Below are 26,564 nucleotides of genomic sequence, written 5' to 3' on the forward strand. Positions count from 1 at the left end.
TGAAAAATACAAAAGTAGAGTGTCAGTTGGGAGGCCGGAAGGAAAAAGACCTTTGGGGAGGCCGAGACGTAGATGGGAGGATAATATTAAAATGGATTTAAGGGAAGTGGGATATGATGATAAAGACTGGATTAATCTTGCACAGGATAGGGAACGATGGCGGGCTTATTGAGGGCGCAAATGAACTTGCGGCTTCCTTAAAAGCCATTTGTAAGTAAGTTATTGTTGTATTCAAACACAGACTTTGTAAGCTTTTACGTAATACATTTTTAATTCGTTGTATAAGAACATGCGCGATAACTTTATCTGTCATAACTCTCCCATGATGTGGAAGAGAATCGAACCCGATCCCTTTGGGGAAGAGCCATCAGATATTTATGCTACATCATCTCGAGATAACATTACTTGTAATTGCAGCTTCAATGGCTGAATTTGTAAGAAATAAGTGCACAAATTGTAATCCTCTGTGTGTGTGTTTTTTTTTTCCTTTTTTTTTTATTGCTCGATTTTGTTGTACTGACAGACGGAAACAGACTATGATACCTTCTGTACAGTGGAATAATTCATTCTTACGACCTTGACATTCATAGGATATGATGTTATTGTAGTAGTAACGTTCCGCTCATCTCCACACTTCTAATGAAACAATGAGATAATTACGTCGAAACATGGAATGATACATAGAAAGAGCAATGGGGGCATTAGAAGGAAAACGACTGCTGTATCTTTGTTCACCACGAATTTCAAGCTAGTCTTCAGTACAGAAAGTCGATGTTCTGTATTTTCGATAACGAAAAAATGAATTTAACATTTGAAGCTATGATAGAAGCATTTGATTGTAAAATGTACACTTCAGGTTGCATGCCTTTATCATACTTTAACTACTGTGTGTTGTCTCGGCTTAAAAGTACTGACACGCCATTAACTGAACGGCTAGAGCGGCCGGCATCTTTCGACTTTAGAGTTTTGGATTCCAATCCTCACGGCATCAAGTGCATTTTTGTAGGCCAAAGACGGCTTTGGGTGCATTTTCTCTCAGAGCTCCCATTTTTCCTTTCACCATTCTTCCACAATAAGATCTACCTTGATCCGGAGTTGCGCTCGGGTGTGGGCTCGATTCCCACTTGGGCTGATTATCTGGTTGGGGTTTTCCAAGCTTTTTTCCAACCTTACGGCGAATGTGAGATAATCTATGGCTAATCCTCGGCCTCAGCTCGCCAAATAACATTTTGCTCTCACCAATCCCGTCGAAGCTAATTAAACTACTAGTTGATACAGCATTGTTAAACCAACTAAAAAGTTCTATCTATAGGCCTACATCTAATGCATGATGCAGTGGGAACTCAAACTACAGAACTATCACTACTCTTAACCATTAGGGAATAATAGTAGGGTCTACTGTTGCGATTTCGTAGAATCTGTGTTGTTTCGTTTGCTGCGTTATGTGATTATTAGAGCTCGCACATCGCCCTTTCTGTTTATTTTACTTCTGTTTATGTAAGTTAGAACAGTGGTTCCCAAAGTGTGGGGTATTCTTGCATTACTTTTTATCCAAAACCGGTTTATGCTTTGCGAAAAGAAATGTATAGTTTCAACATTCCATCAGTCGGTACAGTACATATTTCAATGAGTCTTTCCTTAATACCTAAATCTATTTTTTTTTTAATTTTAGCCAGTTGAACGCAAGTGCCTAAAAACGGATTCAGTATCATTCTGTAATAAAATTATAGTAATTGTTTTGAGTTTCTCTCGGAAAATATTTACCATACGCAGCTAAATTTTCCACGAGTTCTTTAATACACTGGGATGACTCAAATGTCTTTTTGTTTAGTGATGTGGACAAGAAATTAAATTTTATCATGTCGTTGATTTTATCTGTGGCTGTTATGTTAACATCTTAGCCTTGCAAGCTACTATCTACTATTGGAAAAATATATCAGCAAGGAAGGCCAGTCAAAGAAGCCAAAGAAAATTGGAGGATAAGTTTGCAAGATTTCATATTCCAATTTCTCGTCTTGCAGGTACCGATACATTAAAAATTTGGTGGTATCCACAGGTTTTAAGTAAAATTATTGTTTTCGATTTTACAGGGATTTTTAATTTTCGAATTTAAGTACTAGTACAATAATGGTGAAGGGGGCCACAAACAAAAATGTTTCGCCCAAAAATGGATCGCGTCTTCCAAAAGTTTGGGAACCACTGAGCTAGAGAAGTTAATCCAAACTCCATGTTAGGTTATTTAAAAGCGTCTGTCCAAGTTTTATAGTGCCTATAAATGCCTATTTTAGAGGTAAAATTTTCCCTTCATTCATTCATTTAGTGTCCTGCCCAAGAGCAGGTCTTTCACTGCAAGCCCAGTTTTCTTCAATCTTCCCTATTTTCTGCTTTCCTCTTCGTTTCCTCATATGATCCATATATCTTAATGTCGTCTATCATCTGATATCTTCTTCTGCCCCGAACTCTTCTCCCGTTCACCATTCCTTCAGTGCATCCTTAAGTAGGCAGTTTCTTCTCAGACAGTGACTCAACCATTTCCTTTTCCTCTTCCTGATCATTTTCAGCATCATTCTTTCTCCACCCACTCTTTCCAACACAGCTTCATTTGTTATTTTGTCTGTCCACTTCACACGTTCCATTCTTCTCCACATCTACATTTCAAACGGTTCTATTTGCTGTAGTGATGAGAGCTGTTGTTAAAGTTGTTTTATTACCAACCATTGTTACTTCTAGCATTCTATTATTGAGGCAGCATTCTTGTATATATCTGTTCTCGTAAAGAAAGTCTCACCAATAATGTATCGAGATAAACATTCAGAACAATCACAGTATAGATGTATACGTATACTGTGATAAAATGACGTTAGGTTAAGGGCTTTCTTCACGTTTTGAAACACATTGCCACTATTCATTCTGCTTAGCGTCTTGGTGATTCGGACTGCTATTATAACAATCTCTACTCTAACATACAATGTTAAAACAAAATAAACAACTTCAAGAAGTACCTCATGGAGACCTGAATAATGTTTCACGACGGACGAAAGGATAATTTTCTGTCAGTACTGTAAAAACAGTTAAGTTGTGCTACGCCTACATGTTTCTTTTTTATATTTCTGACTATTTTTGGAAGTAAAAAAATACGACACCATTAGTTCCTGCATGCAGGAATCATGTGAAGGTAGCGGAATTTATTAATGCTGATTTTTTCCTCCGCGACATTTTAAAATAAAGCAGAGTTTGAATTTTTCTTTCCCGTTTTTCATTTAATATTAGGGTATACAAGGAAAACTGAGTTGTAAATGTTATATACGGTATTTTTATTTATGATCTTGATCACTGATAAAGAAATTTAATATATTTTTATCATTTATAAATTCAATGAAGTAAACTTTACCAATAAAATTGAATCCTTTTATTGGTTATGTGCTTTTCTGAGGACGTCAGTTTAATAAATAATCTATTTTTATTAAGAATTAGATTAGTAGTTTTATCGATAGATTGGCCTCATTTTTTCACAGGTAAAATGTGGAAAGAAGTGGCATTTTAAAGCACTGGAGCTCATGTTGGAAATGCAGCATTAGCAGAAAGAAGTGAAATATTTGTAATTTATATATTGGTATCTATTACATTAATTCATGGTTTTCTTGCCAAAGGTAGACAGGTCCTTCACTACAAATCCCAGCATTCTCCAATCTTCTGTCTTTTCCGCCTTCCTCATACTGTAGTATATAATCCATTTATCATAATGTTATTCATTATATATTTATATTTTTAAAATATTATCTAGTTCACATTTTGAATTCTTTTTTGTCTGCCTATTTTTTAAATTTAATTGCCTGTATGTCCGACCTCTAGTAATTAGGCCTACATCTCATGTAAGTAACCATTTTATGGCTTACAATTAAATAGATTTCATGGAAGCAAGTAAACGCATAAGTGCAGATGATGGGGCAATGAAAAAGGGTCAAGGACCAAGATACTAGTATGATATTATTGTAGAAACAGTTTGTACACCTTGAAATTTCATTACAAATTACTCGTCCATTTATTTTTATCGAAATAGATATCCTGTTAAAAATCCTTCTTTATGGCCTGTTGGTCCATTTCGGCGAACAAATTAATGTATGTGAAACGAATCTAGGACTTCATAGCCTGCCCCCCCCCCCCTCTACGGCATAGTAAAAAATTCTGTAAAGGAAATATTGTCTGCTATTGTTTTTTGAATCTATTCATGTATTTTGCAATATGTCATATCGTAACAAATTACCGGTATGCTTGCATTTATTTTGTCGAGTATAGGCGTGAACGGAGAAAAACACAGTTACGTACATTTAAATTTAAATAAAGAACAATCTTATAACACATTATTCAAATGTTGCAATGAAATGGAATTCAAACTACAGTGTTACATTTTTATTTTGTATCTAATTAATCTACTTTTAACCTTATACGTTTCTTCCTTCTCGCAGAATCTCATCCAGATATACTTGGTTCTTGTTTCAAAATTGTCTTCTACTTGTACATTTTCAAGATTTATTCACTCTTTGCTGCAGCTTCAATGGCGTACTTATCATTGTTAATGTAATATTAAATTAAACTAATGTATCTAGGTGGAATCTTAGAAGAAACAAAAGACAGTCCAATTCCGAATAGGTCTAACAATTCAGTAATCCCCAATTTCGAGAGAACTTTAACCTCTTCCCACTCCAGCTTCTTCGCTGTCAATTCCACGAACTCGCAACGCAGCATGACGTCAGCAAGAGAGGGGGGAGGCGACCTTGTAAAACAGAAGGCAGAACCTGACGTACCATCAGTCGTTCTCTGCATCGCGAGGTGAATTGAAGTGTTGTAGAGATCGCACTAAAGTCTTCATGTCTCAGTTGGTTCCTTTAGGCCCATTTCTGTTGGACCGTGCAGATTTGGACGACAGAATGTACTCGGACTACAGTGACAACACTAAGAAAATGGTATGTATTAACAACTAACGTTGACAAGCTAGCGCCATAGTGTGACGCAATTGTGCACCTGCTGAGTCATATTCACACGTTTCGGACGCCACTTGTTGGTTTTTAAAGACACTGAAATTGGCAACGGATGTATTTGTACAGACGTCAAAATATGTAGCATCCATAATGTTACACAGACGTGAAAGATTATGTGAAATACTGATGTAACGCAAGTTACTGAAAAACCGTAATTTTTTACGACAGCTTTATTTCCGGCGCGCGAAGCAGTTTTCTTGTACAGCCAACGTGTAAGATTTCGGTTAGAATTGCGTCATGCAGGTGGTATCAGGGCGCCGCTCCTAATGACGTCAAGCGCTGGTGACGTCATAGCAGTTACAATGTTGCAACATTCAATTGCGCGACCTTGGCGTATTTTCCTGCTAAAATGTCTTCGGGAAGTGGGGATAGTGCAGGTGCCAAACAGGTGGACGGTCAGGTGCCATGATTGGCGCAATCCTCACATCTGCTCCGTCTTTGTCCTGAAAGAACGACAACAATACGATTTACAGGGGCATACCACGAATCGTTTATCGGATGCGTGGAACTTCCGGTTGCGCAATGTCAGACAAGTCACATGACCATCACGTGAAAGATAGCGGCTATCCATCCATTGTAGCAGTACAGTGCTCTTTGTGACAGTCGACAAGGTGGAAGAAAGTTCTTGTGGTGAGTGATGTTTTCCTCCTCTCTGAAATTAACGACAAAAATTTGGGCTTGGCACTACGATACGATATATATTTAAATTATATTAGTGTGTTGTGGACACGAACTGAAACAGAAAGTGAGGGACGATCACTTAGCTGTCAATGTGTGGTGACATTTCAAATGTATAGTGATATATATAAATTATAATCCTTTCAGAATTCACTGTACATAATACCACTGTTGTAAGATTTACACACGTGGGCTACGTAGAACCCTATTATCAGTGACAAAAGTGTAATACTAGGCTCGAACTTCAACAACGTGGGACGTTCATAAGAAGAATTATTAGGAAATCATTGAATGGAATACACATTCTCGTAGAAAATAGAATACATCTAATAGTTGAAATTCATATCAATCCAAAGGGAGTTAATATATATTTTATTATTATTATTATTTTTTTTTTAGATTGCACAGAGATTTTTACTGCGTGTTCGCCGTTAATGTATGTAGTTAATAAGCAGTTCATTCTTGTAGAAGTAATAACCGAAATAGGTGTGGCATATACCTACCAATAATTTGATAACTTGATAGTCATATTTGGCTTTTATTATATGTAATTCGTAAATGAATTGAATTGTTGCGCAAGAGAAAAGCAATATAGTGTTCCCTTATTATTCGAATGTTTTTATAACAGCTTAGAAAGGATTGCGCAGGAGTTGGGCAACAAATTGTTCCTATGAAATCCGGCTACTATTACAAACAATATAAATTTAAAATAAATTGTTACGCAGGAGATGAATAATATCAATGTTCTCCTGAGATTCAACTACTTTTTATATGTATATGTAAAAGATTTGTTGGGCAGGAGGCAGTGGTGATATTCAAGAAGTTTAACAACCAGTTCTCTCATGTGTATCTATGTTAAACATATACGGTATATTATGTCCATGGTAATTGCAAATATTTCCTAGAAATAATTTAACAACCGGTTTGTCCGAACCGGTGCGAACCGACCGAATATCACCACTGACAGGAGGTGAATAACAATATCAATGTTCTCCTGAGATTCAACTTACTTTTTGGAACATAAAATATGTAAAAGAATTGTTGCGCAGGAGGTGAATAGCTATATAGTAAGTTCTTCTCTTGTGAGTTGGCTACGTTTATATGAACTTGCACATTACACCCTGGAAATAAAATGTGACAAGAGAGGGTGGCGTAATAGTAACACGAATTTATATTCGGCATTCTTTTATCAATGCTTAAATTAAATTTAACAACGACATATGTATATAAGTAATGCATGTAGAAAAAACGGTACTGATAGCATTTATCTTTGTTCTATTCTTAACTCCTTCCGACTTCTAGTATTATAAATTATAATATACTGTCTTGTCATGTTAGAGACGAAAAATCGTTAGTTTTTTATCAATTCGTGCTACAAATTGTACGTTTGTATTCTTTTTTTCTGTGCTGCTTGTCAAACCGACATGGTAATTGCGTAGTTTTCTTTTAGCCTTGAAAGTTCCATTATAATAATATGTACGTACTGTAACATTCAACAACGTTGGTAAGAATGCGTTTACGATGCATCGGATAGTTAAATATAATTTAGGTATTTTGCTTATCTCTGAATCTTCGGCCCCACATGGTTTCTACCTAAACTATTCCAAGGAATTCCGCTTACAACGGAAGGTTCGTTAAGAGCAGCATTTCGCGATTCAGCTGTTCTAAGAATCCTGTAATTGCGTGTGGGCGACTCAAGGAAGGTAGTGTTATGCAGACTTAATGCGTGGGCGCAAGGGTACCAAAGAATTTCCGGCTGCGGTCGGACATGCCGGCGATCCGACTCGGCGTTGCTATAGGACTGTCTTCTTGCAACCCTCGCTGCGGCGTGAGTCAGGGGTACGACAAACCCCGAGAAGCACGTGACTTGTGGAGAATTGTCAACACAGCTTGGCACATTCTCGCCAGAGGTGGGTGTTGGACTTTGGATAGGCGCCGTGCCAAAGAGCGGGTTAAATACGGACTATGATTGTACGCCCAGTCGGGTTGTGGCGGACGGCGAGAGAAGTCTGTCTGCACAACCCCATCACTGCTGCAGCAGTGCCCACGAAAAACGAACGAACGACTATTTGTTACACAAATCACGATCGATACTCCTGCTGCTTTTTTTCTCTTCGATAATGGAGCCGTTGGATCTGACATTCTTGTCTCCTGAGCTCTGGTACCAACAGGTGAACTATCTGCGTTGTTACGGAATGGCGTTGCAGTGCCACGGACATGTGACATCGTGCTTGCATTCCAATACTATTATTTTGCGAATTTTAATGCATTTATTTTGCACTTTTGCAGTTCGTGACACTGGACGGACTGAATTCAGGGGTTCCGACACGAACCACACCGACCCTGACACCAACAACACTCCGCAATATCGAGCAGACGTTCATAGAGCTGCAGAGTGAAGTGGAGTCGCATCAGAACGAGGCTGGCTTTGTTCCCCCAGTAGTGCAGCCTATCACTCAAGGTACGTAGGCCTGCTCATTTGAGATGCAATAAATAAACTTGCCATTTGTAAGCAAACAAGTTAGTAAGAATGTCTTGCTGTTTACAGGTAGCACGTATATGAGCCTTGTGGACAGCAAGGGTTGGCAAGGAGGAATAGCGTCTGTTGCACAGTCTCGTCCATCTGTGGTCACAACAGCTCCTACCACGGCTACCACCACCACAACAACAACACGCAGGAACATGGGTGGCAGACGGCCAGCAAAGAATAGCGGGGTACGTAAGCACATGTCATTGTGTAAGCATGTGAACATGATTAAACAAATTTTAATTAGCTATAATTTACTTTCTATATGCGCAGTTTCACTTCTCATTGTGTTGGAAAGAAAATTTGCAGATCTCTCTATTCGATTTTGATTAAGGAAGCTATTTTATATTACTATTTTAATGACTGTTAATTAAAATAGTATTGCATTCCATTGTTCGTGGGCATTTCCTGTACTTGCTGCATGCGCAAGGTTGCTGATTTTAGGAATTCTATTTTTAGATCTCTCCTGAGGAGGAAGAAAGGAGGAGAGTGAGACGGGAAAGAAATAAGATGGCAGCTGCACGATGCAGGAAGAGGAGAATGGATCACACCAATGCCCTGTTGCTGGTAAGGCAGTACTCATAATAATTGACATATTTATGTTGCAGTATTCATTTCTCTAATTTAACACTTATAGCTATGTACATAAAATTTGAAGTGGAACAAAGAATCGGAATTCCTAGGCTGAAATATGAGTACCCGTATTGCAGATTCCAGGAGTATTAGCTACTGACTACTTTTTTCACTTAGTTATTTAATGACGCTGTATCAGCTACTGACTTATTTAGCATCGATGGGAGTGGTGATAGTGAGATGAGGCCGAGTATTCACCATAGATTACATGACTTTCACCTTACGGTTGGGCAAAACCTCAGGGAAAAAATCCAACCAAGTAAAACCCAAGCAGGGATCGAACCAGCACCAGAGTGCAACTCCAAATTGGCAGGCAAGTGCCTTAGCCGACTGAGCTACACTGGTGTCTTTTTACTGTTCATCCAGATTATAATCCAAAATGAAATATTTATTAATTAAAGATAGTCCTGCGAAAATTGATGCTTTTTAATCTAATAAACAAACAGTAATGAATTAACATCTATTGTAATATTTTTTTAATTTTCAAATGGTTGTGAACAGTATGTTGCTATGACTTGCAATGTTTATTGTATTAAACTTTTTATTTTTATCCATTGTATTGTTATAACAGAATTTCTCTAGTGACTATAATTATTCAATTTATCGTACAGTAACCCTATTAATAAATGGGCCTTGCTTGATTAAGATATTTAGCTTACGCAGATTAGATCGCGAGGTGGGGTCATGGATTTTCTCCATTGATGTAATCCTGGCCGCACTAGCCCTGAGGTTGATCCAGCCTCCAATAGAAATGAATACGAGAGATATTTCTTTCCTCTGGGTAAAGGCAGCTGCATATATAACTGACATCCCTACTGCTACTCAGTTTTGGTTGTCTCCTGAGATGAGAGTCTTAACATCTTGCCATACTAAGTGCCTTCCACTGCCTCTGATGGGATGGCTTTGCCTTTCATAAACCATGAATGAATGTTTACGTTAGTGACATCGAACTACGTGTAAAACGAGAAAATTATTTAGGTTATATTTTATGTAACTATAATAATGAATTGAAAAAATTTATGTAATGTTTTTGAAAATCCTTTTGTGCTCTTCATGGCATCATCATCATTGGCTAAAAAAAGAAATTTAGTATATCTTAAATCTTATAAGAAAATTTATGTAAGAGTAATATGTTGCTTTGCATACCCCAATAATTATAGTCAACGAGTATAGTCTTCACATTACATTATATTAGCTGACATTTCAGAGAGTTTATTGTTTGAAAGTATCAACACATTTGATTAAATTTGATAAGCTTTCCTTTTAGTGCAGTAAAAAGAAAATTGTGGATTACTGCATTCACTTTTAATGTAGTGTTTCTACCAAACTACTGTATTTTGTAGAGAGAAACAGCTGTGTATCACAGCAGCCGACACTGTTGTAATTTTAACACTGTCTCCAATCCTTAAAAACTTCTGGCTCTGCCTGGATATCCCTTTAATATAAAACTACTTTTTTTTTTTTTTTTTAAATTCAGTGTTCTTGTTTGTAGAGAATTGAGGCGCTGATATGGGAAAGGCAGTAACTATCAAAAACAAAATTTTTCAGGGGAAGCAAAAAACAAATTTATGAACACTTTCTCACTTATATTATTACAGAAACTGCTTTAAATGAAAGGCATACACTCATGTTTGTGTTACATATGAAATTTGAAAAGTCTGACACAGATTTATCTGTGAAATCCTATTTTATGAAAACACAACATTGAAATCACTCCTTAGCCAAACTAAGAATTAACGTTATTTATACATTATGCACAAATTTTTCGGTAAAATGCATGATACTTTTCATCGAGGAAGTCTAACATAGATAACAAGTCTCTCTTTTTGGAATCAGGGACGTTGCAAGTTAGTGATTGACGTTAATGACTGTCCTTTCTTAAAAATCGTGTGCTCTGTCCACATTTCAAGGTCATTAAATGACTGTCTTGTTTTTATTAGAGGAAAATCAGCTCTTGAGAGTCTAATCCAGTTGAGGGTGCTGATTTTGATAGGAGTTGTATTCAAAAACTTGTCACATTCTGCAGAAAAGTCGAAGAAATCCTCATCCTTCATCATTATTACATTATTAGGCTTTACCTCTTCTGGAACCATGGTCTTGCATCTTTTTTTTTTCTTTTCTCTATGATGCCCAATTCCCTATCACATGGCATGTAGGAATGTTCTGAAACGAGGAATTTCAAGTCCACTGAATCAAAATGTTTCTTGGCAATAATGTAATCAGGACCATTAGAATCATCCGATTCTTATTCTGCCCTGCACAGTTATCAGCCCATATTTGTCTGGACACACACTGATGTTGTAAAAGGAGTCACTACCTTCTCCGCGCCAACAGCAGTGTACATACAACTTACAACATCTAGTGACTACGTTTCCAACTTCGTTTCATTACATACGGACATAATACCTTCTCTGTGCCATTGGCATGGCCATTTACTACCTTCTCAATGAAAAACCTAAAAATTCGAATTTTTGGCAGTTACGACCTTTCCCATGCCAATGCCTCAATTGTTAACTTTACTCTCTCTCGCTTCTGAATTTGTTTACCTAAATTATGTCACACGAATATTAAAACAAGTGTAGATTGATAATTTTAAACCCTTTTTACTGCAATTAAATATAAACAAATACTTTCACATTCACTATCCATATACAAATACAATTTGGGTGTTCTGAAAAAAATTAGAATACAACAAATTTTGAAATTTATTGAACGTTGTGGATTGAATTGAGGACAGGTTAAGAGGATTGCAAAATAAATTTTAACACACGTCAAAAAGAAAGAGAAGTTCAGGATGATCCAAGAAATTATGAACTGAGACCATAACAAGTTAAATGGCTTAAGATATGAAAGAAAACGATTAATATAAATTAATTATTTAAATCTAAAATGTTATTTGGTATTCAATCATTCATTTGCATATGATACAGTAACTCTTATGTCTCTCATTTTATATTGATTTAAGTTTTAAATTGTATATGTAATTTGTGCTGCAAGGTTGGCAGTCATTTCAGAAAATAACATTGTATGCCAACCAATCTGTTTCTTCGAAATGCACTTTTGACCACTCAGGCCATACCAGCAACAGCAACTATTTTGTTCAAATGATGAGATGTTAACCCGACAGCTCCCAATCACAGAGCCAGCTTGCACTTTGTAACAGTTCTGGGCACTTAATTTTGTCTCTTCTCAGACAACTTTCATTATATATGCAAATACATCAGTTTATAAATTACAATTATGCAAAAATTTGTAGGGAAATGTTACTTCCCTCGCTTTCATTCATGCTTTACACTCAAAAGAAACATTGCTTAATAGAATGTGATCTTTATAATTGAAGTTACATCTGTTTTTGTTATAGGAGACTGAGGGCTTGGAACAGAAGAAACAAGGTTTGCAGCAAGAAATTCAGCAACTACAAATGCAGAAGGAGGAATTGGAATTTCTTCTGGAGGCACATAAGGCATGCTGTCGTCTGAACAACACGTCAGGTCCTCCCTCACCTCCGGACATCAAGCCTTTTGCGTTTCCATCATCAGGCATGGAAAACAAAATGGTTCGTGTGAAGCAAGAAATTGACGATCCGGAAACCAATGCTACTGTGCCGCTCAGCCAGCCCATGCCTTCTAAGCGACCTGCATTAGCTAGTGACGCGAATATTGGAGTAAAACCCTCGCGACCCAACTCCCTCCCTGTGGCTGCAGCCTTTACACCATCCCTTAAAGCTGCGGTATCTGTCTCAGAAGTTGCGGGCGTTCCCATCACTACCCCCTCTGCTGGTATTCCATTCAATTTCGAGTCTCTTATGGAAGGAGGAACTGGACTGACACCTGTGTCAACACCACTGGTGCCATCATGCTCGAGTCAGCAGCGCAATTCTACAGGTTGCGTAGACTTGTCCAGCCCAGACTCAGTCCCGCCGAAACTTGTGTCTTTATGATGCCACAGGGGCCAAGAGGCCAAGAGGGAGGTGCAAAGATAATAACTATTTTTATTAAAATACCAAAGTGGCCTCGTTATGTTGCCTTAATTTGAGGTGAAATTTTTTCTGAAAGGTTTTGCTCAATCACGCCAACTTAAAGCTTTTTTGCTGCTGCCAAGAAAATGCCTTTCACTGTTCATTACTGTGCGGACACATTTTATTTTAGTGCTGCATGTTGTAAGAGGAAGCAATATCAATGCCTCACTTGGACAATACCTAAGATTATAGAAAATGTATTTTGTTATATCTGGTTACCTAATGTGGGTTCCATACAAATAATTCAGACCTGATTGTGCCATTGGCTAAAGCATTTTGTACTAAATTACCTCAGCTGACGTACTTAAAAGTGCGATCAAATTGTTTCTGCTCAAGTCCCTGCAGTGGAGAAGATCTAGAAACAACCACCCACATTTGGTCCTTAAGACTTTTTTTTATTTAGAAGAAAAGATTTTGTATTGTGTAATGCATAAATATTTGTTTGTGATGTGCATTGTGAATGTCTGACTGTGAATAAAAGAGCTTTTGATACTCTGATTTCGTATTTGTTTGATTTAAAAAAATGGTGGTAGATTTCGAATGACAAGCATTCTTAAGACATTTTTTTTTGCATCTATAAATCACGAATTATTTGTATATATAAATAATCATTAAACAAGAACTTATGAAGTACCAATACTAAGCATCAGAAGAAAAGCGCAGGCATTGCATATTCAAATTCTAAATTCAATTCTTTAATTTCCAAATGTGTAGAACTGAAGTTCTCAATATTTTATTACAATTCTGCCATTTTTAGTAGTGGTCTTTATGTATTACATGTACTTCTGATTTTTAAAACCCATTTCATTTCCTATAATTTGGATTATAAAATGGACTCACCAGCAGCAGTGTAGGCAGTGGTCGTGGGGTTTGATTCCTGCCAAGCACATGTTTTCCATTGTCAATGTGATGCTGTATCGACTGGAAGCTCCGTAAAACCTTCGATAGACAAATAAAACATACTCACACATGATGCTAATGAAAGATGACTCAGCAGAATAACAGAATTGTGATTACTTACCTAAATCATCTGAAATTCTGACTCTTCACAAATAAGACTGTTTTCTTAAGACTCTTGACATAATAAATATCAAATAAAACTATAAGATCCAACAAGAATGTTTATTTATAAATATTCATCTGGTTTGTACAGTATTTTACAATAGGATCTGCCTCCTGAGGCAATTCACAACACGTAATACTGAGTGCAGGGGTGTCCATTCAGGCAAAAACATTTCAATAACTTTTCAGAACATAATATTAAAGCACTGGACACCCCTGGTCCATGCTTTCTTGTATGGCAGGAGAAAAAGCCTCGCGTCATGTCATATGCTTATGCTTCCTCTCACTGTAGGTAGTTAATGTGTAAAGTAGTGACAGTAAAAGTAAAAGGAAGACTGAAATATTTAATTATTAAGAGCATTCAATACTACACTTATTTCTTGTTCATAGTAAATCAACTCATAAACATACGTTTGTTTATAACTACAATATAACTCGTAGTTCCTACATAAAAATAATTGTAATGTCAAATATTTATTATTAAAAGTCAAAGCTTTTATATCATCGTTTCAATTTCTTATCCCAGAGCATAACTCTGATAATTATTCATAATCAGTCATAGTCTTTATTACTAATATTTCTGGGAGGTGATTTCACTGAAATCATTAGTTTTTTAAATTTCATAGTTACATGTCTATCTCCCTCAGTTAATAATGTAAGGCATTTTCTTCCATGTAACTTGTAGGGCATTGATCACTTTCTTCTATGGTCATGGGCTCTCGCCCAAAAGGCAAAAGATGGTGGTGCTAATGGTTGATGATAAGCTGCTGCTGCTGCAACAATTGGGAATTGGGCACTAAAAATATCACGAATTATGAAGGATTATTTGTCAATGTATTTGTCAATAAATGTTCAACTTAGCCTTGTATTCAGATACCCTGAAAGCAAGTTTTTTTTTTGGGGGGGGGGGGGGAGGCAGTCATAGAAATAAAATAATATTCTTCTTAATATGGTAAAATGTAGTAGCAATAGTAATGCGCAGGAAAAAATACAAACAAAATATAGAACTGTACAATGTTCATTATTTAAATAATTGGACTAAACTGAGTTGGCTTATGTGGGTGCAGATGTATTTTGATGCTGCACTTCCAAAAATTAATACAAATTAAAATCAGAAGGCTACTAGAGAAAGTAATTTCCACTCTACTACCTACCGATATGGTATCTCAGAGCCAGTTCAAATATTTAATTTAAAGTTATTATTTTCAAATTATTATTTTATTTCATGTGTTGTATGTTCTTTTTGAGTAATTTTAAGACCAGCGAGAAGTTACCCTCATATTGTCTAAATATACAAAGTTTCAAAGATATCTGTAGCTAATAATGTACTCTAATAGGGTTCAGAAAGAATTCAAGACAAGACATTCGTTAGACACAGGATAACTCTGTTCTATGTCAACATTTTTCTTAACATTGTTTTATATTACAATCTCCATTTTGGCTCCTTTCATATTATGTATTCATATTCAAGGAAACAATCTGGTTCTGTCCCTGTGTCCATATATTAAATATTTGTCATCGATCATATCAGTTCAGTACATGTTTGCAGCAAACCATTTATTCTTCAATTCTCATTATTTACCAGCATGTAATGTTACAAATAGGGGCAGAAAGTCTCGCAGTTATATTATTTTATGTACAAAAACATTTTCCTTCGTCTCCTTTTCATTCCTCCAATTATAATATTTTGCATAATTATCGTTTCAGTGAGTACTTTCGTCTCTATTACGATGTTAAATGATAGAATGATCAAAATTATGTAAACATAACTAAGAGACAATCTTCCTTTTTATTATTACTGAAAGTCTTCAAAATCACTTTATTACTGACAACTATAACTTCCCTCTTCAGCAACGCACTTCAGTCTATGTCTAGGCATGCACACATTTCCGAAATTGGATGGTCATAACTTGGTAGATATACTAAGTCACAGACTCGATCCCAGAATCAGTAACACGCCTATGCAGCTCTCAAAGGGTGTCAGCAGCTTTTTCTGTAGAGAGAGGAATAGAATAGTGGTTATAATGGTCATAATGTGATTCTACCATTCAATTTCATCTCATTATGCGATCATGAACGTAATTATTTCTATTTGTCCTTTATTCCTCTGAAAAGCATAATGCACAGGTCCCATTTCTTCCACCGCCATTCATAATCATCTTATAACCAGCGCAGAAAAGAGGTAATTTTTACACCATATAATCTTCTCATAAGAGGAATTCTACTGCGAGAGACCTATGAAACGAAGTGTTATAGGAATCTCCATCAACGTCATTGTATTACCCTAGTAGTGCAAAATCGAATGGGAAAGTACTTACAAGAAAATGACTTTATATAAAGAAATGTATGGTACGCATTCTAATCAATGCAGGAAGAGTGGATAAAAAGAGTCTGAAACCTAAGCAGATGTACCCTATGTCACTACATCTTATCTGCAATTACTATAATATTTTAAAGCTTGTAGCCCATTGTCAATTAATTAAGACAAATCACTACGCTTACATTCTTTCAAACACACAAATTCAATGGGAGCAAATATCAAGACAAACGAAATATTATTTTGAGCCTTAGTAAAAACAAAGAATAGTGTGGCATGGTTCTATCTTTTTTCAACATTTTCAAAAGATCTAGCCCATACGAGATGAAATGTTAAATTGTGATATATTCTGATTTTACCACGAGACTGTGAGGTGAGAATCACAGTGGAGTAACTATTCCATCATATACATAGTAAATTTCATAGAAATGCCAATCTAGAAGATAATATAGAAATGTGAATCTAGAAGATACAGAATGGTAGCCACAATGTAAGACTACCTGGAGATACGTATGTAACCTGTGTTAGGGAAATTGCATTATACTGAACTCTCAAGGTAATGTTATACGACAACCTAAATATGCCAACGACATTAGAAACGGACCATAGATATCCGAATATTTTAAAAGTATTTTAAGAATGCAACTGCAACCTATTCTGAAACTTATTCAAAATTACGAATCAAATTGAAAACATCTTGATGGTAGCATGGAGCACAACAGAATCTGCAGGCGTGGAATCAGTTATTTCTAACAAGGCAGTCAATATTATAATAATAAATTTCCAGATTAAGCTAGTGTGGGGCCTGTAGCATAATATTATAAAGCCACAAATTTATAAAAAAAATGCATATAAATATTAAAATATAAATCATTTTCGTGAAATGCAAAGTCATTCAGTATTTTAATTGGGCCTGTAGCATAATATTATAAAGAAGCCACAAATTTATAAAAAAAAAATGCATATAAATATTAAAATATAAATCATTTTCGTGAAATGTAAAGTCATTCAGTATTTTAATTGGACCTGTAGCATAATATTATAAAGAAGCCACAAATTTATAAAAAAAAAAAAAGCATATAAATATTAAAATATAAATAATTTTCGTGAAATGTAAAGTCATTCAGTATTTTAATTGGGCCTGTAGCATAATATTATAAAAAAGCCACAAATTTATAAAAAAAATGCATATAAATATTAAAATATAAATCATTTTCGTGAAATGTAAAGTCATTCAGTATTTTAATTGGGCCTGTAGCATTATTTTATAAAGAAGCCACAAATTTATAAAAATAAATATTAAAATATAAATCATTTTCGTGAAATGTAAAGTCATTCAGTATTTTAATTGGGCCTGTAGCATAATATTATAAAGAAGCCACAAATTTATAAAAAAAAAAATGCATATAAATATTAAAATATAAATCATTTTCGTGAAATGTAAAGTCATTCAGTATTTTAATTAAATGTCGGTACATTATTGAGAGGTGATTCTAACCTGGTGTGGTTTTAACAAAAATAATAAGTACCTGCATATGACTGAAAAAAGCATTGGGGGGGGGGGGGAGAAGTTTAAATTTAAATGTCTTATTTAATAGACATACTGCATTACTGTAACAGAATCATACATGAGAAATAAGTAGTCAGTATAAAAATATGATTCTCCCAGCCCCGACTTTATAGCGTCTAGAACCACCACTGTTGCTACGAGTAGCTATTTACATTTAAGTATCAATGCCAAACGTCGAAAGTAATAAAACTCAATATTTAAAAATTAACTTTTCTAGATTTAGGGCATATAAATTTGTGGATGATAATGGAAATGTCTATTTCATGCGAAGTTCATGTTCAATACTCATTAAAGTGAGATTGTTCAATCTGTCTTGAATGATTGTGCTCGTTAGTATATTTTTTATTCTTTTCAATTTTGAAAGTGAGCATTCTCTGCAGTGAATTTTAGGAAATAAAAAGGTAGGCCTATCATTTTCCAAACGGCAAGCCAAGACCATATGAACAGTTTATGTTACAGAAACTATATAGCGGTATTAACAAAGGCTAGTGAACACTCACAAATTTATGTGATTGTTGTAACTATGAGCGCCTATGAAATACAGTAACCAATTAGGAATAGTGTTCTGAAAGTTATCTGTTTAATGCCTATTAAAACTCATATCCGTTGGGATATACAAATTAAACCCTACAGTCTAATCCAAACATGTATGTTCATCTTGTAGTCTGCAAACCAACGAAGACACAACACCTGCACGTGACATGGCAAAGAGTCAATACAAACACAGAAACCACAATGGAAGTATCATTCAACTTGCCATTTGCACCAAATACCTTACAAACATATATATTTAGAAATTTGTCAATTTATTTGTTTATTTTATATTGAGGGTCCTTAAAAATGTGGGGCTCGTAGCTTATGCGACATTTACTATTGGTGTTAATCCAGCATTGACGATGACGATGATGATGATGATGATGATAATAATAATAATGAATGCATTATAATAAGCACAATACAAAAATACTAAATATAGTTATAATAATACCATGTCATCTTTAATTACTTTTAAAATAATAAGAATATTGCTACTTTTCTGCATCTTATATAAATGGTCTTAAATTAGTCCCACTTGTTTAGCAGAAGAGGCTGAAGATTGAAAATCAGTTACATATTTGTATATCGTCACTTACAGTTTAAACAAGGTATAAAAGAGGACTAACATTGTAAGTTTGAATTATTCCAAAACAGCAGAAATCAGCTGTGGCTCATGGTATTAACATTTGGGAAGCTCTAACACACCAAAGTGGAGACATGAAATGGACTCTCAGCAATTAAAACGTATCATAAATACATAATTATTTAGTTATATGAAATTTTAAGACTGATGATAATGAAAAAAAAAATATATATATATACTATATATTTCCCAATTTTTGCAGCTCTGCCTCCGAGCCTTTTCTTATGTTAGTAAAAAAAGTCCACAATATGGGAATGAGAATGCGACAAAGGGAAATTTAAGACAACCCAAGGAATGGTGGTGTAAAAGCATACCAACCACACACCCTAAGATCTGAAAGAACTATGATTATGATACTGCTTTTAAGTGTCAAAGTTTCTTGGTCTATATTGTATGAGATCTAGTCAACACCCATACTTGAACATTCAGCAATGGAAGGATGTGCAGTTACATAAAATACCTCAAATGCTTACTCAACCAATAAACGAATGTAAATCACTAAACAATTTCTGGAAAGATAAAACTTTCTATAATTCTACTATGATATTGTTCACACTAACATCTGGAATCTTTTAAGTAAATTCCCACTAATTCTTACAAGAACTACTGTCTTTATGGGAAACTGACTTCTTGTATAAAATCCGCTTTGAGAACTACAATCTAAGAATTAAATAACACTACTGATGAAAATAAAGAATTTTTACACATGTGACCTATGTTTCTATTTGAAAAATTACTGTTGATGAGCACAACTTCTAATTGCTGTAGATAACTATACAAGACGGGGCTTTTCCTCCTTAAAGTGGACCCTCACTGTGGAAGCCTCAATTTAAGCTGTATATTACTTATGACTAATACTGGAACTACTCAAGTTAGAATATTATTTCCACACGTGACTTCCAAAATATCTATCAACATTTTGATTAAGATTTCCTAAGTCTGCCATGCTTCGAAGCTTATGGAAATAAAGCCATGTTACTGTCTGTTGCACATATTTATGCAACAATATAAAACGTTTGGAAACAACTGTATTACGCATTACAAACAGCTTAATGAAAACCATAAGAGACTCCAGTTCTCTGCAAATACTGATAAATTTAACATCTTCAAAATACTTCTTAATACATTTCTCGTTATCAGTACTAACTGCCATATACTAGTGTCACAATCTTTTTTTTATAAAATTAATAATTTTGATTGACTTTTCTATGCTTTTTGTGCCTATACCAAGACATGGAGTTGGAGAAAGAAAAATTAAAGTGGACCTGAAACATTTCATCTTAGCAGGATACAACTTCAAGAAAGTGTGATGTTTGTATCTGATTATGCATTCGACTGTATTTTGTACAGAAAATAGAAGATAGAATAATACTGATATGGCCCTGCAGTTGTGAAACAAAATTTTCGGGCAAAAGAGTTTAATTAAATAAAACACTTGTACAAAAAAATAATGACTTTCACTATTCATTGCTGTAACACTGCTGCGGAGCAGGCACTCAGACTTTATTAAAATTATTAGTGATCTGGGTCCTTAGTTCACGAGTTTAAAAATGAGAAATTTCACAATATTTTCATTTATCTTGTTGCAATTATAACAAAATTATAGGTAAAATATACAAGAATAGACAGTACATATATCCAGAATAATAATTTTAGACATTAAAATCTCTACTTATAACAGAAATAAACTTATTGTCATTACAACCACTGTGTAGCTCAGACAGCAGGCACGTCTCCCTGCTGATCCAGCGTGATTTTGATTCCTGCTGGGACTGATTACCTGGTTGGATTTTTTCCGAGGTTTTCCGCAACCATAAGGAGAATGTCAGGTAATATATGGCGAAACTTCGGCCTCATCTGTCCAAATAGTATCTCACTATCTCACATTTAATCGACTCTAAATAATCTGTTATCCATCCAACTCAAGAGCGAAACCTGATGCAACAAATGCAAATGTTGTAATGTTCCATACTTGACCATCTATCACAGTACATATCTCGGTGTGAAACAATGTAGTCCAATATATTTTATATTGTTTATTTTTTATTTTGAAATAAAAACTATGTTAATAAATAATATTTTAACTTCAAATATATTTGCCATAAGATTGCGTCATTCATAAGCCACCACTCAGTGACTGATACATTAGATGGCCATCACTAGAACAAAGTCATTTAGAAAGGAAGCACGTCTGTAAGGTATCACACCTGTCCTACAGTTGTGACATAATGGCAAAGTGTTGTATTCAAACATGTAAGTGGCAAAGCTCTAAAGAGTGGAAGGAAAGCTATTGTTTTGAATGCTTTCCTTTAACACTACCTGTGTGCTAGCTTGTGCAAATGAACATTGCATTTCTCTAACAATCTATGATACTCGAAAAGAACATGTGCGTGGAATCCTGCTGAGGGGAAGTCAATATAGATAGAAATAAGTTGTGAACCGAACACGCCTGTTGAGTGTGGAGTGATACAAACTGCATTGTTTATATGAGGTTCCTTTCTTGAGCTGAATGGCTAATAATAATTGACACAACATCGTTAAATAACTAACTTTAAAAATATATAATTATGACCATTACAATTATAGTAATTTTGATACGGATTACTAAAAAAAATCAGTCTCAAGAAGAATAAAAAAAATGGGAAGAGGAGTGAAATGAGATGCATAAATAATTACTGAATATCACCGTCACTATCACTATCAGGAATTCTTCCTTAAATTGCACGGATATTATGCTAAAAACTTAATATATTTACACTAAGCTGTGCATGTGCAGCAATTCGTAATGCTTCTGATAAAATAATAATTACAGTACATCATCGGCAGTATATGTGTTAATACCACAATTCCAGAACATTACAGGAAGTTTCAAAGAGATTAAGTTATTGTTTGTTTGGTATATTATTTCATTATTTAACATTAAATAACCTGTTTCATTTCATTTTCGGTTAAATATACCCCATTCCAGATTTCTGTACTTAATACAATTAAAAAAATAAAGATTACTTTAATATATAGATACAGATTCTGATCTTACCCAGTATTGGTAAACTTCAGTCTGCAGACTAATACCATACCTCTGTTACAAAAAGTGATCTCTTAAATTCATTAAACAGAAGTGTAGGAAAGTGAAACTGCATTCTTATTATGGAGAGAGACTGTCAAAGTATGTTACGAAATGCTTCCAGAGTGAAGATCCTTCTGCTAGCCATATATAAGACGAGAGAGAAAGTTATAGTGAAATACAAAATCTTTTTTGAAAATATAAAAGACATGTTCATCTTAATAAACCTAATTAAAAATGGCACCAACACTTTTCTAATACTAAAAAAAAAGTGTCAATTTTCCTGTTCAAAAATGGCACAAGTAAAAGAGTGCTGGCAGATAGGCAGGTAGACAGACAGACGGACGGACATATAGGCATGAAGAAGCAAGCAGTCCTACAACATACATCGTCATAGTACTCTACATGCAGTCCAGTAAGTACATTTCACCGGTGCCACACCTTGAATTATAAGCTTATGTTAGTCTGTGATGCACTATTAGGGTGAGGTGCCTCGCACAGGAAACATGAGCAGCTTGGCCTTCAAGAAGGAAAGATCTGGAATTTCATCTAACACCTTCACTGCTTCAGGACTCAGTCCTTGTCTGCTGCGGGCAGCAGGTGCAGACTGGCTCGATGCTAGGATTTGCTGCACCAGTGCATTACTCGTGGGCGTCTCAGGCGCTGCAAGAAAGACACAATTGAAATCCAGGTACAAAGAAATGACTGAAATACATCACTAAGCAAACTGTGATGGGCTTTCAGATAGGTAACTGTATACTTACAGTAGGTCTTGTATGCACTTGACAATTTTTTAGAAACTGTTTTTACACAGAGTTGCATGTCCAGATTTGAAACATTTTTTAGGGGGAGGGACATCATATAAATTAAAGTTATGGCACTAGTTCACGCGTGCAATGTATTATCAATAAATCCCACGCATCCTAAAAACTTGTGATAAAAACAGGTTTTTATGGAATGAACAAATCATACAATTATCCTATTATCAGATATAAAATTAGTGGATGGGAATAAGCCCTGAATTTTACTAGGATAATACTTCATGCAATTGAAGGTAAAACATAATACAAAAATACTGAATTCAGAACGACAATTTCCTCATCAATTATTAGATTAGTCCTAGCACTCCAGTTTATTGTGCTGGAAATTCTCAAAGAAGCCTGATGTATATATTCAAGAAGTCCCGTATGTACAAAACTTTCGTAAGTGTAATGACAGAGTATGTGTATGTGAAATGTGAAGGCAAGTGGTTCAGAGTGCCAGATCATAAATTTAATTCTGATAAGAAGCAGCACAACTACAATGTGAATATGTTTAAATAAATGAAACATTTAAATTTGGGCCTATATTTAACGACTGAAAAAATTCTTTAAATGTGTATGAATGTTGAACTTAATCTGTAAAGACAGTCTGTAAAAAGGATCTGGAATTTATTTCGAATTTCATGTTTGGGTGATGTCACATCCCACAAGCACACACACAATGATTATCACATTGTGAGCTTACTCTAGCTGCTAGCCTCATGTCCACATGCCTCAGCAGATGTGAATGATCATCCAACCAGAACAGAGGTATCGTGTAATTAGCATAATGATTTCCCCAGCCTTATAAGTGATCTCTGTAACTGGATTTTGCTACCTATCATAGCTCCCCAAAGTCATTATGATGCTGGGGTGGGCACTGGTCCCATATCCTGGCTGAAATTTCATGAGAAAATATCTTCCCCATGAGGACTCGAACCAGCGAGCATTCCAGTTTTTATCTTATAAAACCCAAAACTTCTCTTCTAAACAATCACTGAAATCCTACATATTGCACAACAATATTTCCCAGTGTCCAGTCAGCTTATAAAACAAGTACACAGTATGGGACTTCGTGACATATCACTGAGTGTAAGCTCTGTAGGCTAAAAAAAGAGATTGCTTTCAAGTAAGGTATGAAAATTAATAATTAAGTCTGAGAAGGTGTCAATTATTTGGCAACATAATAAATCTACACAGAAAATATCACTGCAAGGGATATGCTTAAGCTTTTGGAATTGTTATGTCCAGTTATTTAAATGAACTGTAGTGTCTGCTGAGGCTATTCACCATTACACTAAACAATGTTTATGTTTCGTAATTCACAGAACAGCCATGTAACACCTACTGTAAAGTTACAATTATCTGTCATTCATTTAATTCGTTTCTGTCATTTGCAGAATAATGAAGGAAATGCACAAGACGTTTAGATCTAAACCTGTTAATGGCAGATGCATCGAAATGATTTGACATAGGAAAATAAATAAATACAATTATCCAAAATATGAGCATGAATATTTCGAGTAAATCAGGTTGTGTTGTTTTTTCAATAAAGATACACACAACCATTAGCGTACAAATAATTGAATTCATCTGAATATTTTCAGAGAAATTACCTTGTATTATTGAATATGAACACATTCTGTCCACAAATTCAAAGGAAAGACTATGCAACAGACAGAATATCAAAACTGCATAATGAATAACAAGCACGCTGAAAAGGTTACAAATACTAGAAACATATTTTGCCAGTGGCACAGTTGTTTCTCCATATTTAGTATAATTCGATCACATGAATCTATAATGAAACGTATCTACTTACGAAAAAGTACCATAATATAAGTTGCGTTTATTCAAGTTTCTGCAGTATTTTACAGAGACTGTGCAAGCACTGAAACAGTATGTTAAATTATTATGTAAGTAACGAGAAACAGGTTCCGTTATAGATAAGAAACCTTATACAAATTGTAAACACAACTTGTACAACTTCTTTTTCAATAGATACGTTTCAACGAGAAAAATACATTGTTGCACTGTGTACTATAGTCAAAAATACATCTTTCTCAATGCAGTTCAGACAATTTAATAACAGAGTTTGACAATGAAAAGGGCCAGTACAATTGTGTTGCTGCCTTAGTGCAAAAAAAAAAAAAAAAAAAAAAATACTTCGCGTCCTGCTCAGAGCATAAGAGGAAAAAAAAACCAGGGAACCCAAAGCACTGCTAGTCAAAATGCAATCTCGTAGCTCGGTAAGAATGCTAGTAACTTAGATCTGACTTGCTCTGTTTTTCCAGTCTATACAAAAGTTTTGTTAGGTAATCATGTTTAATAAGATCTAAATTTTGCAACAGTTTATCTTCTGGAATAATCACAATAAAATCTATCTTAAGCTCATAGAGAGAGTTATGAAAAAATTTAAATGCTTAAATCATCACAATATTACGTATATTAGCATGACGAGGGGTAACATTATACAGGGAAAGGGGAGACAAAAATGCAAACAGTTACTGTATATCCATTGTGAATTTTGGATTACACAATTTGCAGTTTCTTTATGTGCATTGTCACAACTCACAGGACAAAGAAAGACGGTATATGCAAAATATATGAAATATATTACAAAAATGTCTACATTTTCTAAGTTGCTGTATGAAAAATATGAGAAATATAACTTAATAATGCACAAACTCCCAAATATAGAAGTTGACTACGATTTGACACTCAAAGCTTAACTTCAACAAATTTAAATCTCAAAATACGTTGAAGATGACTGTGCATAAACTTATCTTACAAGTTTTGGGTATAATTTAAGTTAATTCTTTACTTTGAAAGGACTTCAAATTTACGCTAGAAGTGCATCAACACATAGTGTGTGTGTGTGTGTGTGTGTGTGTAAAAATCCCACAAGGGGGGCAATAGTTTAACTAGGAGTACAACAAGGAGCCTATTTTTTCGTACCATAATGAGCAGAATTGAAAGTAAATTCTTCCAACCCGACTTTATTGTTACCCAATTTATTTCTGGCCATGGAAAATTCAAATAATATTTAGTCCGATTTAATGTCACAAATCACTCAAACAGTGTAAAGTGCACATGTGATGAAGATCGGACGGTTCCACATCTGCTTTTCAACTGCCCCCTCTTTGAAAGGAGAAGATGTATCCTCTCCCTCTACCTTGACCTCAAGAACATTCACTACAATAGCCAATAACCACTCCATTTTATTTTTAACAATTTTAAAGCTATAACAGTTTTTGTAAATTCTTAAGTCAATTACACTCGACATTATGATTGTCCACTGTAGGTGTGTAAGAACATGTACTTATGTGTAATTGTGTGTGTGATAAAATGCAATAACAGGCATTTCTGTGTAATTTGTCTGTATCTATATTTAATATGTAGTATTTGTAATGTAATATCCACTATCTACTTGTATCTAATATCTTTTTTTTGTCGTATGTATGAAACTTCCCTGTAATATGTCATCAGTTTTGTGAGTAATATGTATGTAATTTCTATGTAATAAACAGACATCGGATTCTAGGGCAAATGCCTATTTTGTTTCTTTAGGAGAAAAGTAAAAATAATTATTAATATTTGTGTTTCATGGAAATTGAAAGGTATTCAAAGAGTTTTATAGTGCCCTAAAATGCCCTAAAACGGTTATTAGAGCCTA

General features: G+C 34.9%; 2 protein-coding genes across 10 annotated transcripts in view; one reads left to right on the forward strand and one right to left on the reverse strand.

Annotated features, from left to right (window-relative positions):
* Positions 1-4,803: 4,803 nt before the first annotated feature.
* kay (transcription factor kayak) lies at positions 4,804-13,393 on the forward strand. Of its 2 annotated transcripts, none has more exons than XM_069825823.1 (5): positions 4,804-4,964; positions 8,007-8,178; positions 8,266-8,432; positions 8,704-8,811; positions 12,239-13,393. In XM_069825823.1, exons 1-5 carry the CDS (start codon positions 4,869-4,871, stop codon positions 12,815-12,817), a joined length of 1,122 nt encoding a protein of 373 aa, XP_069681924.1. In that variant the 5' UTR covers positions 4,804-4,868; the 3' UTR covers positions 12,818-13,393. The 2 variants fall into 2 exon arrangements, with proteins under 2 accessions (XP_069681924.1, XP_069681925.1); XM_069825824.1 differs by lacking the exon at positions 4,804-4,964 and adding an exon at positions 6,818-7,888.
* Positions 13,394-14,003: 610 nt separating this feature from the next.
* The window catches only part of Afti (aftiphilin), a 46,232-nt gene continuing 33,671 nt past the window's right edge, over positions 14,004-26,564 (reverse strand). For 7 of the 8 annotated variants that reach the window (XM_069825822.1, XM_069825815.1, XM_069825816.1 and 4 more), the window contains one exon: positions 14,004-22,751. In XM_069825822.1, the coding sequence (XP_069681923.1) occupies positions 22,567-22,751 (185 nt within the window). In that variant the 3' untranslated portion in view covers positions 14,004-22,566. The remainder of the gene's footprint in view (positions 22,752-26,564) is intronic. The other variant, XM_069825821.1, reaches the window with a different exon arrangement.

Source organism: Periplaneta americana, chromosome 5 (assembly GCF_040183065.1).
Source record: "Periplaneta americana isolate PAMFEO1 chromosome 5, P.americana_PAMFEO1_priV1, whole genome shotgun sequence".
Lineage (NCBI taxonomy): Eukaryota > Metazoa > Arthropoda > Insecta > Blattodea > Blattidae > Periplaneta > Periplaneta americana.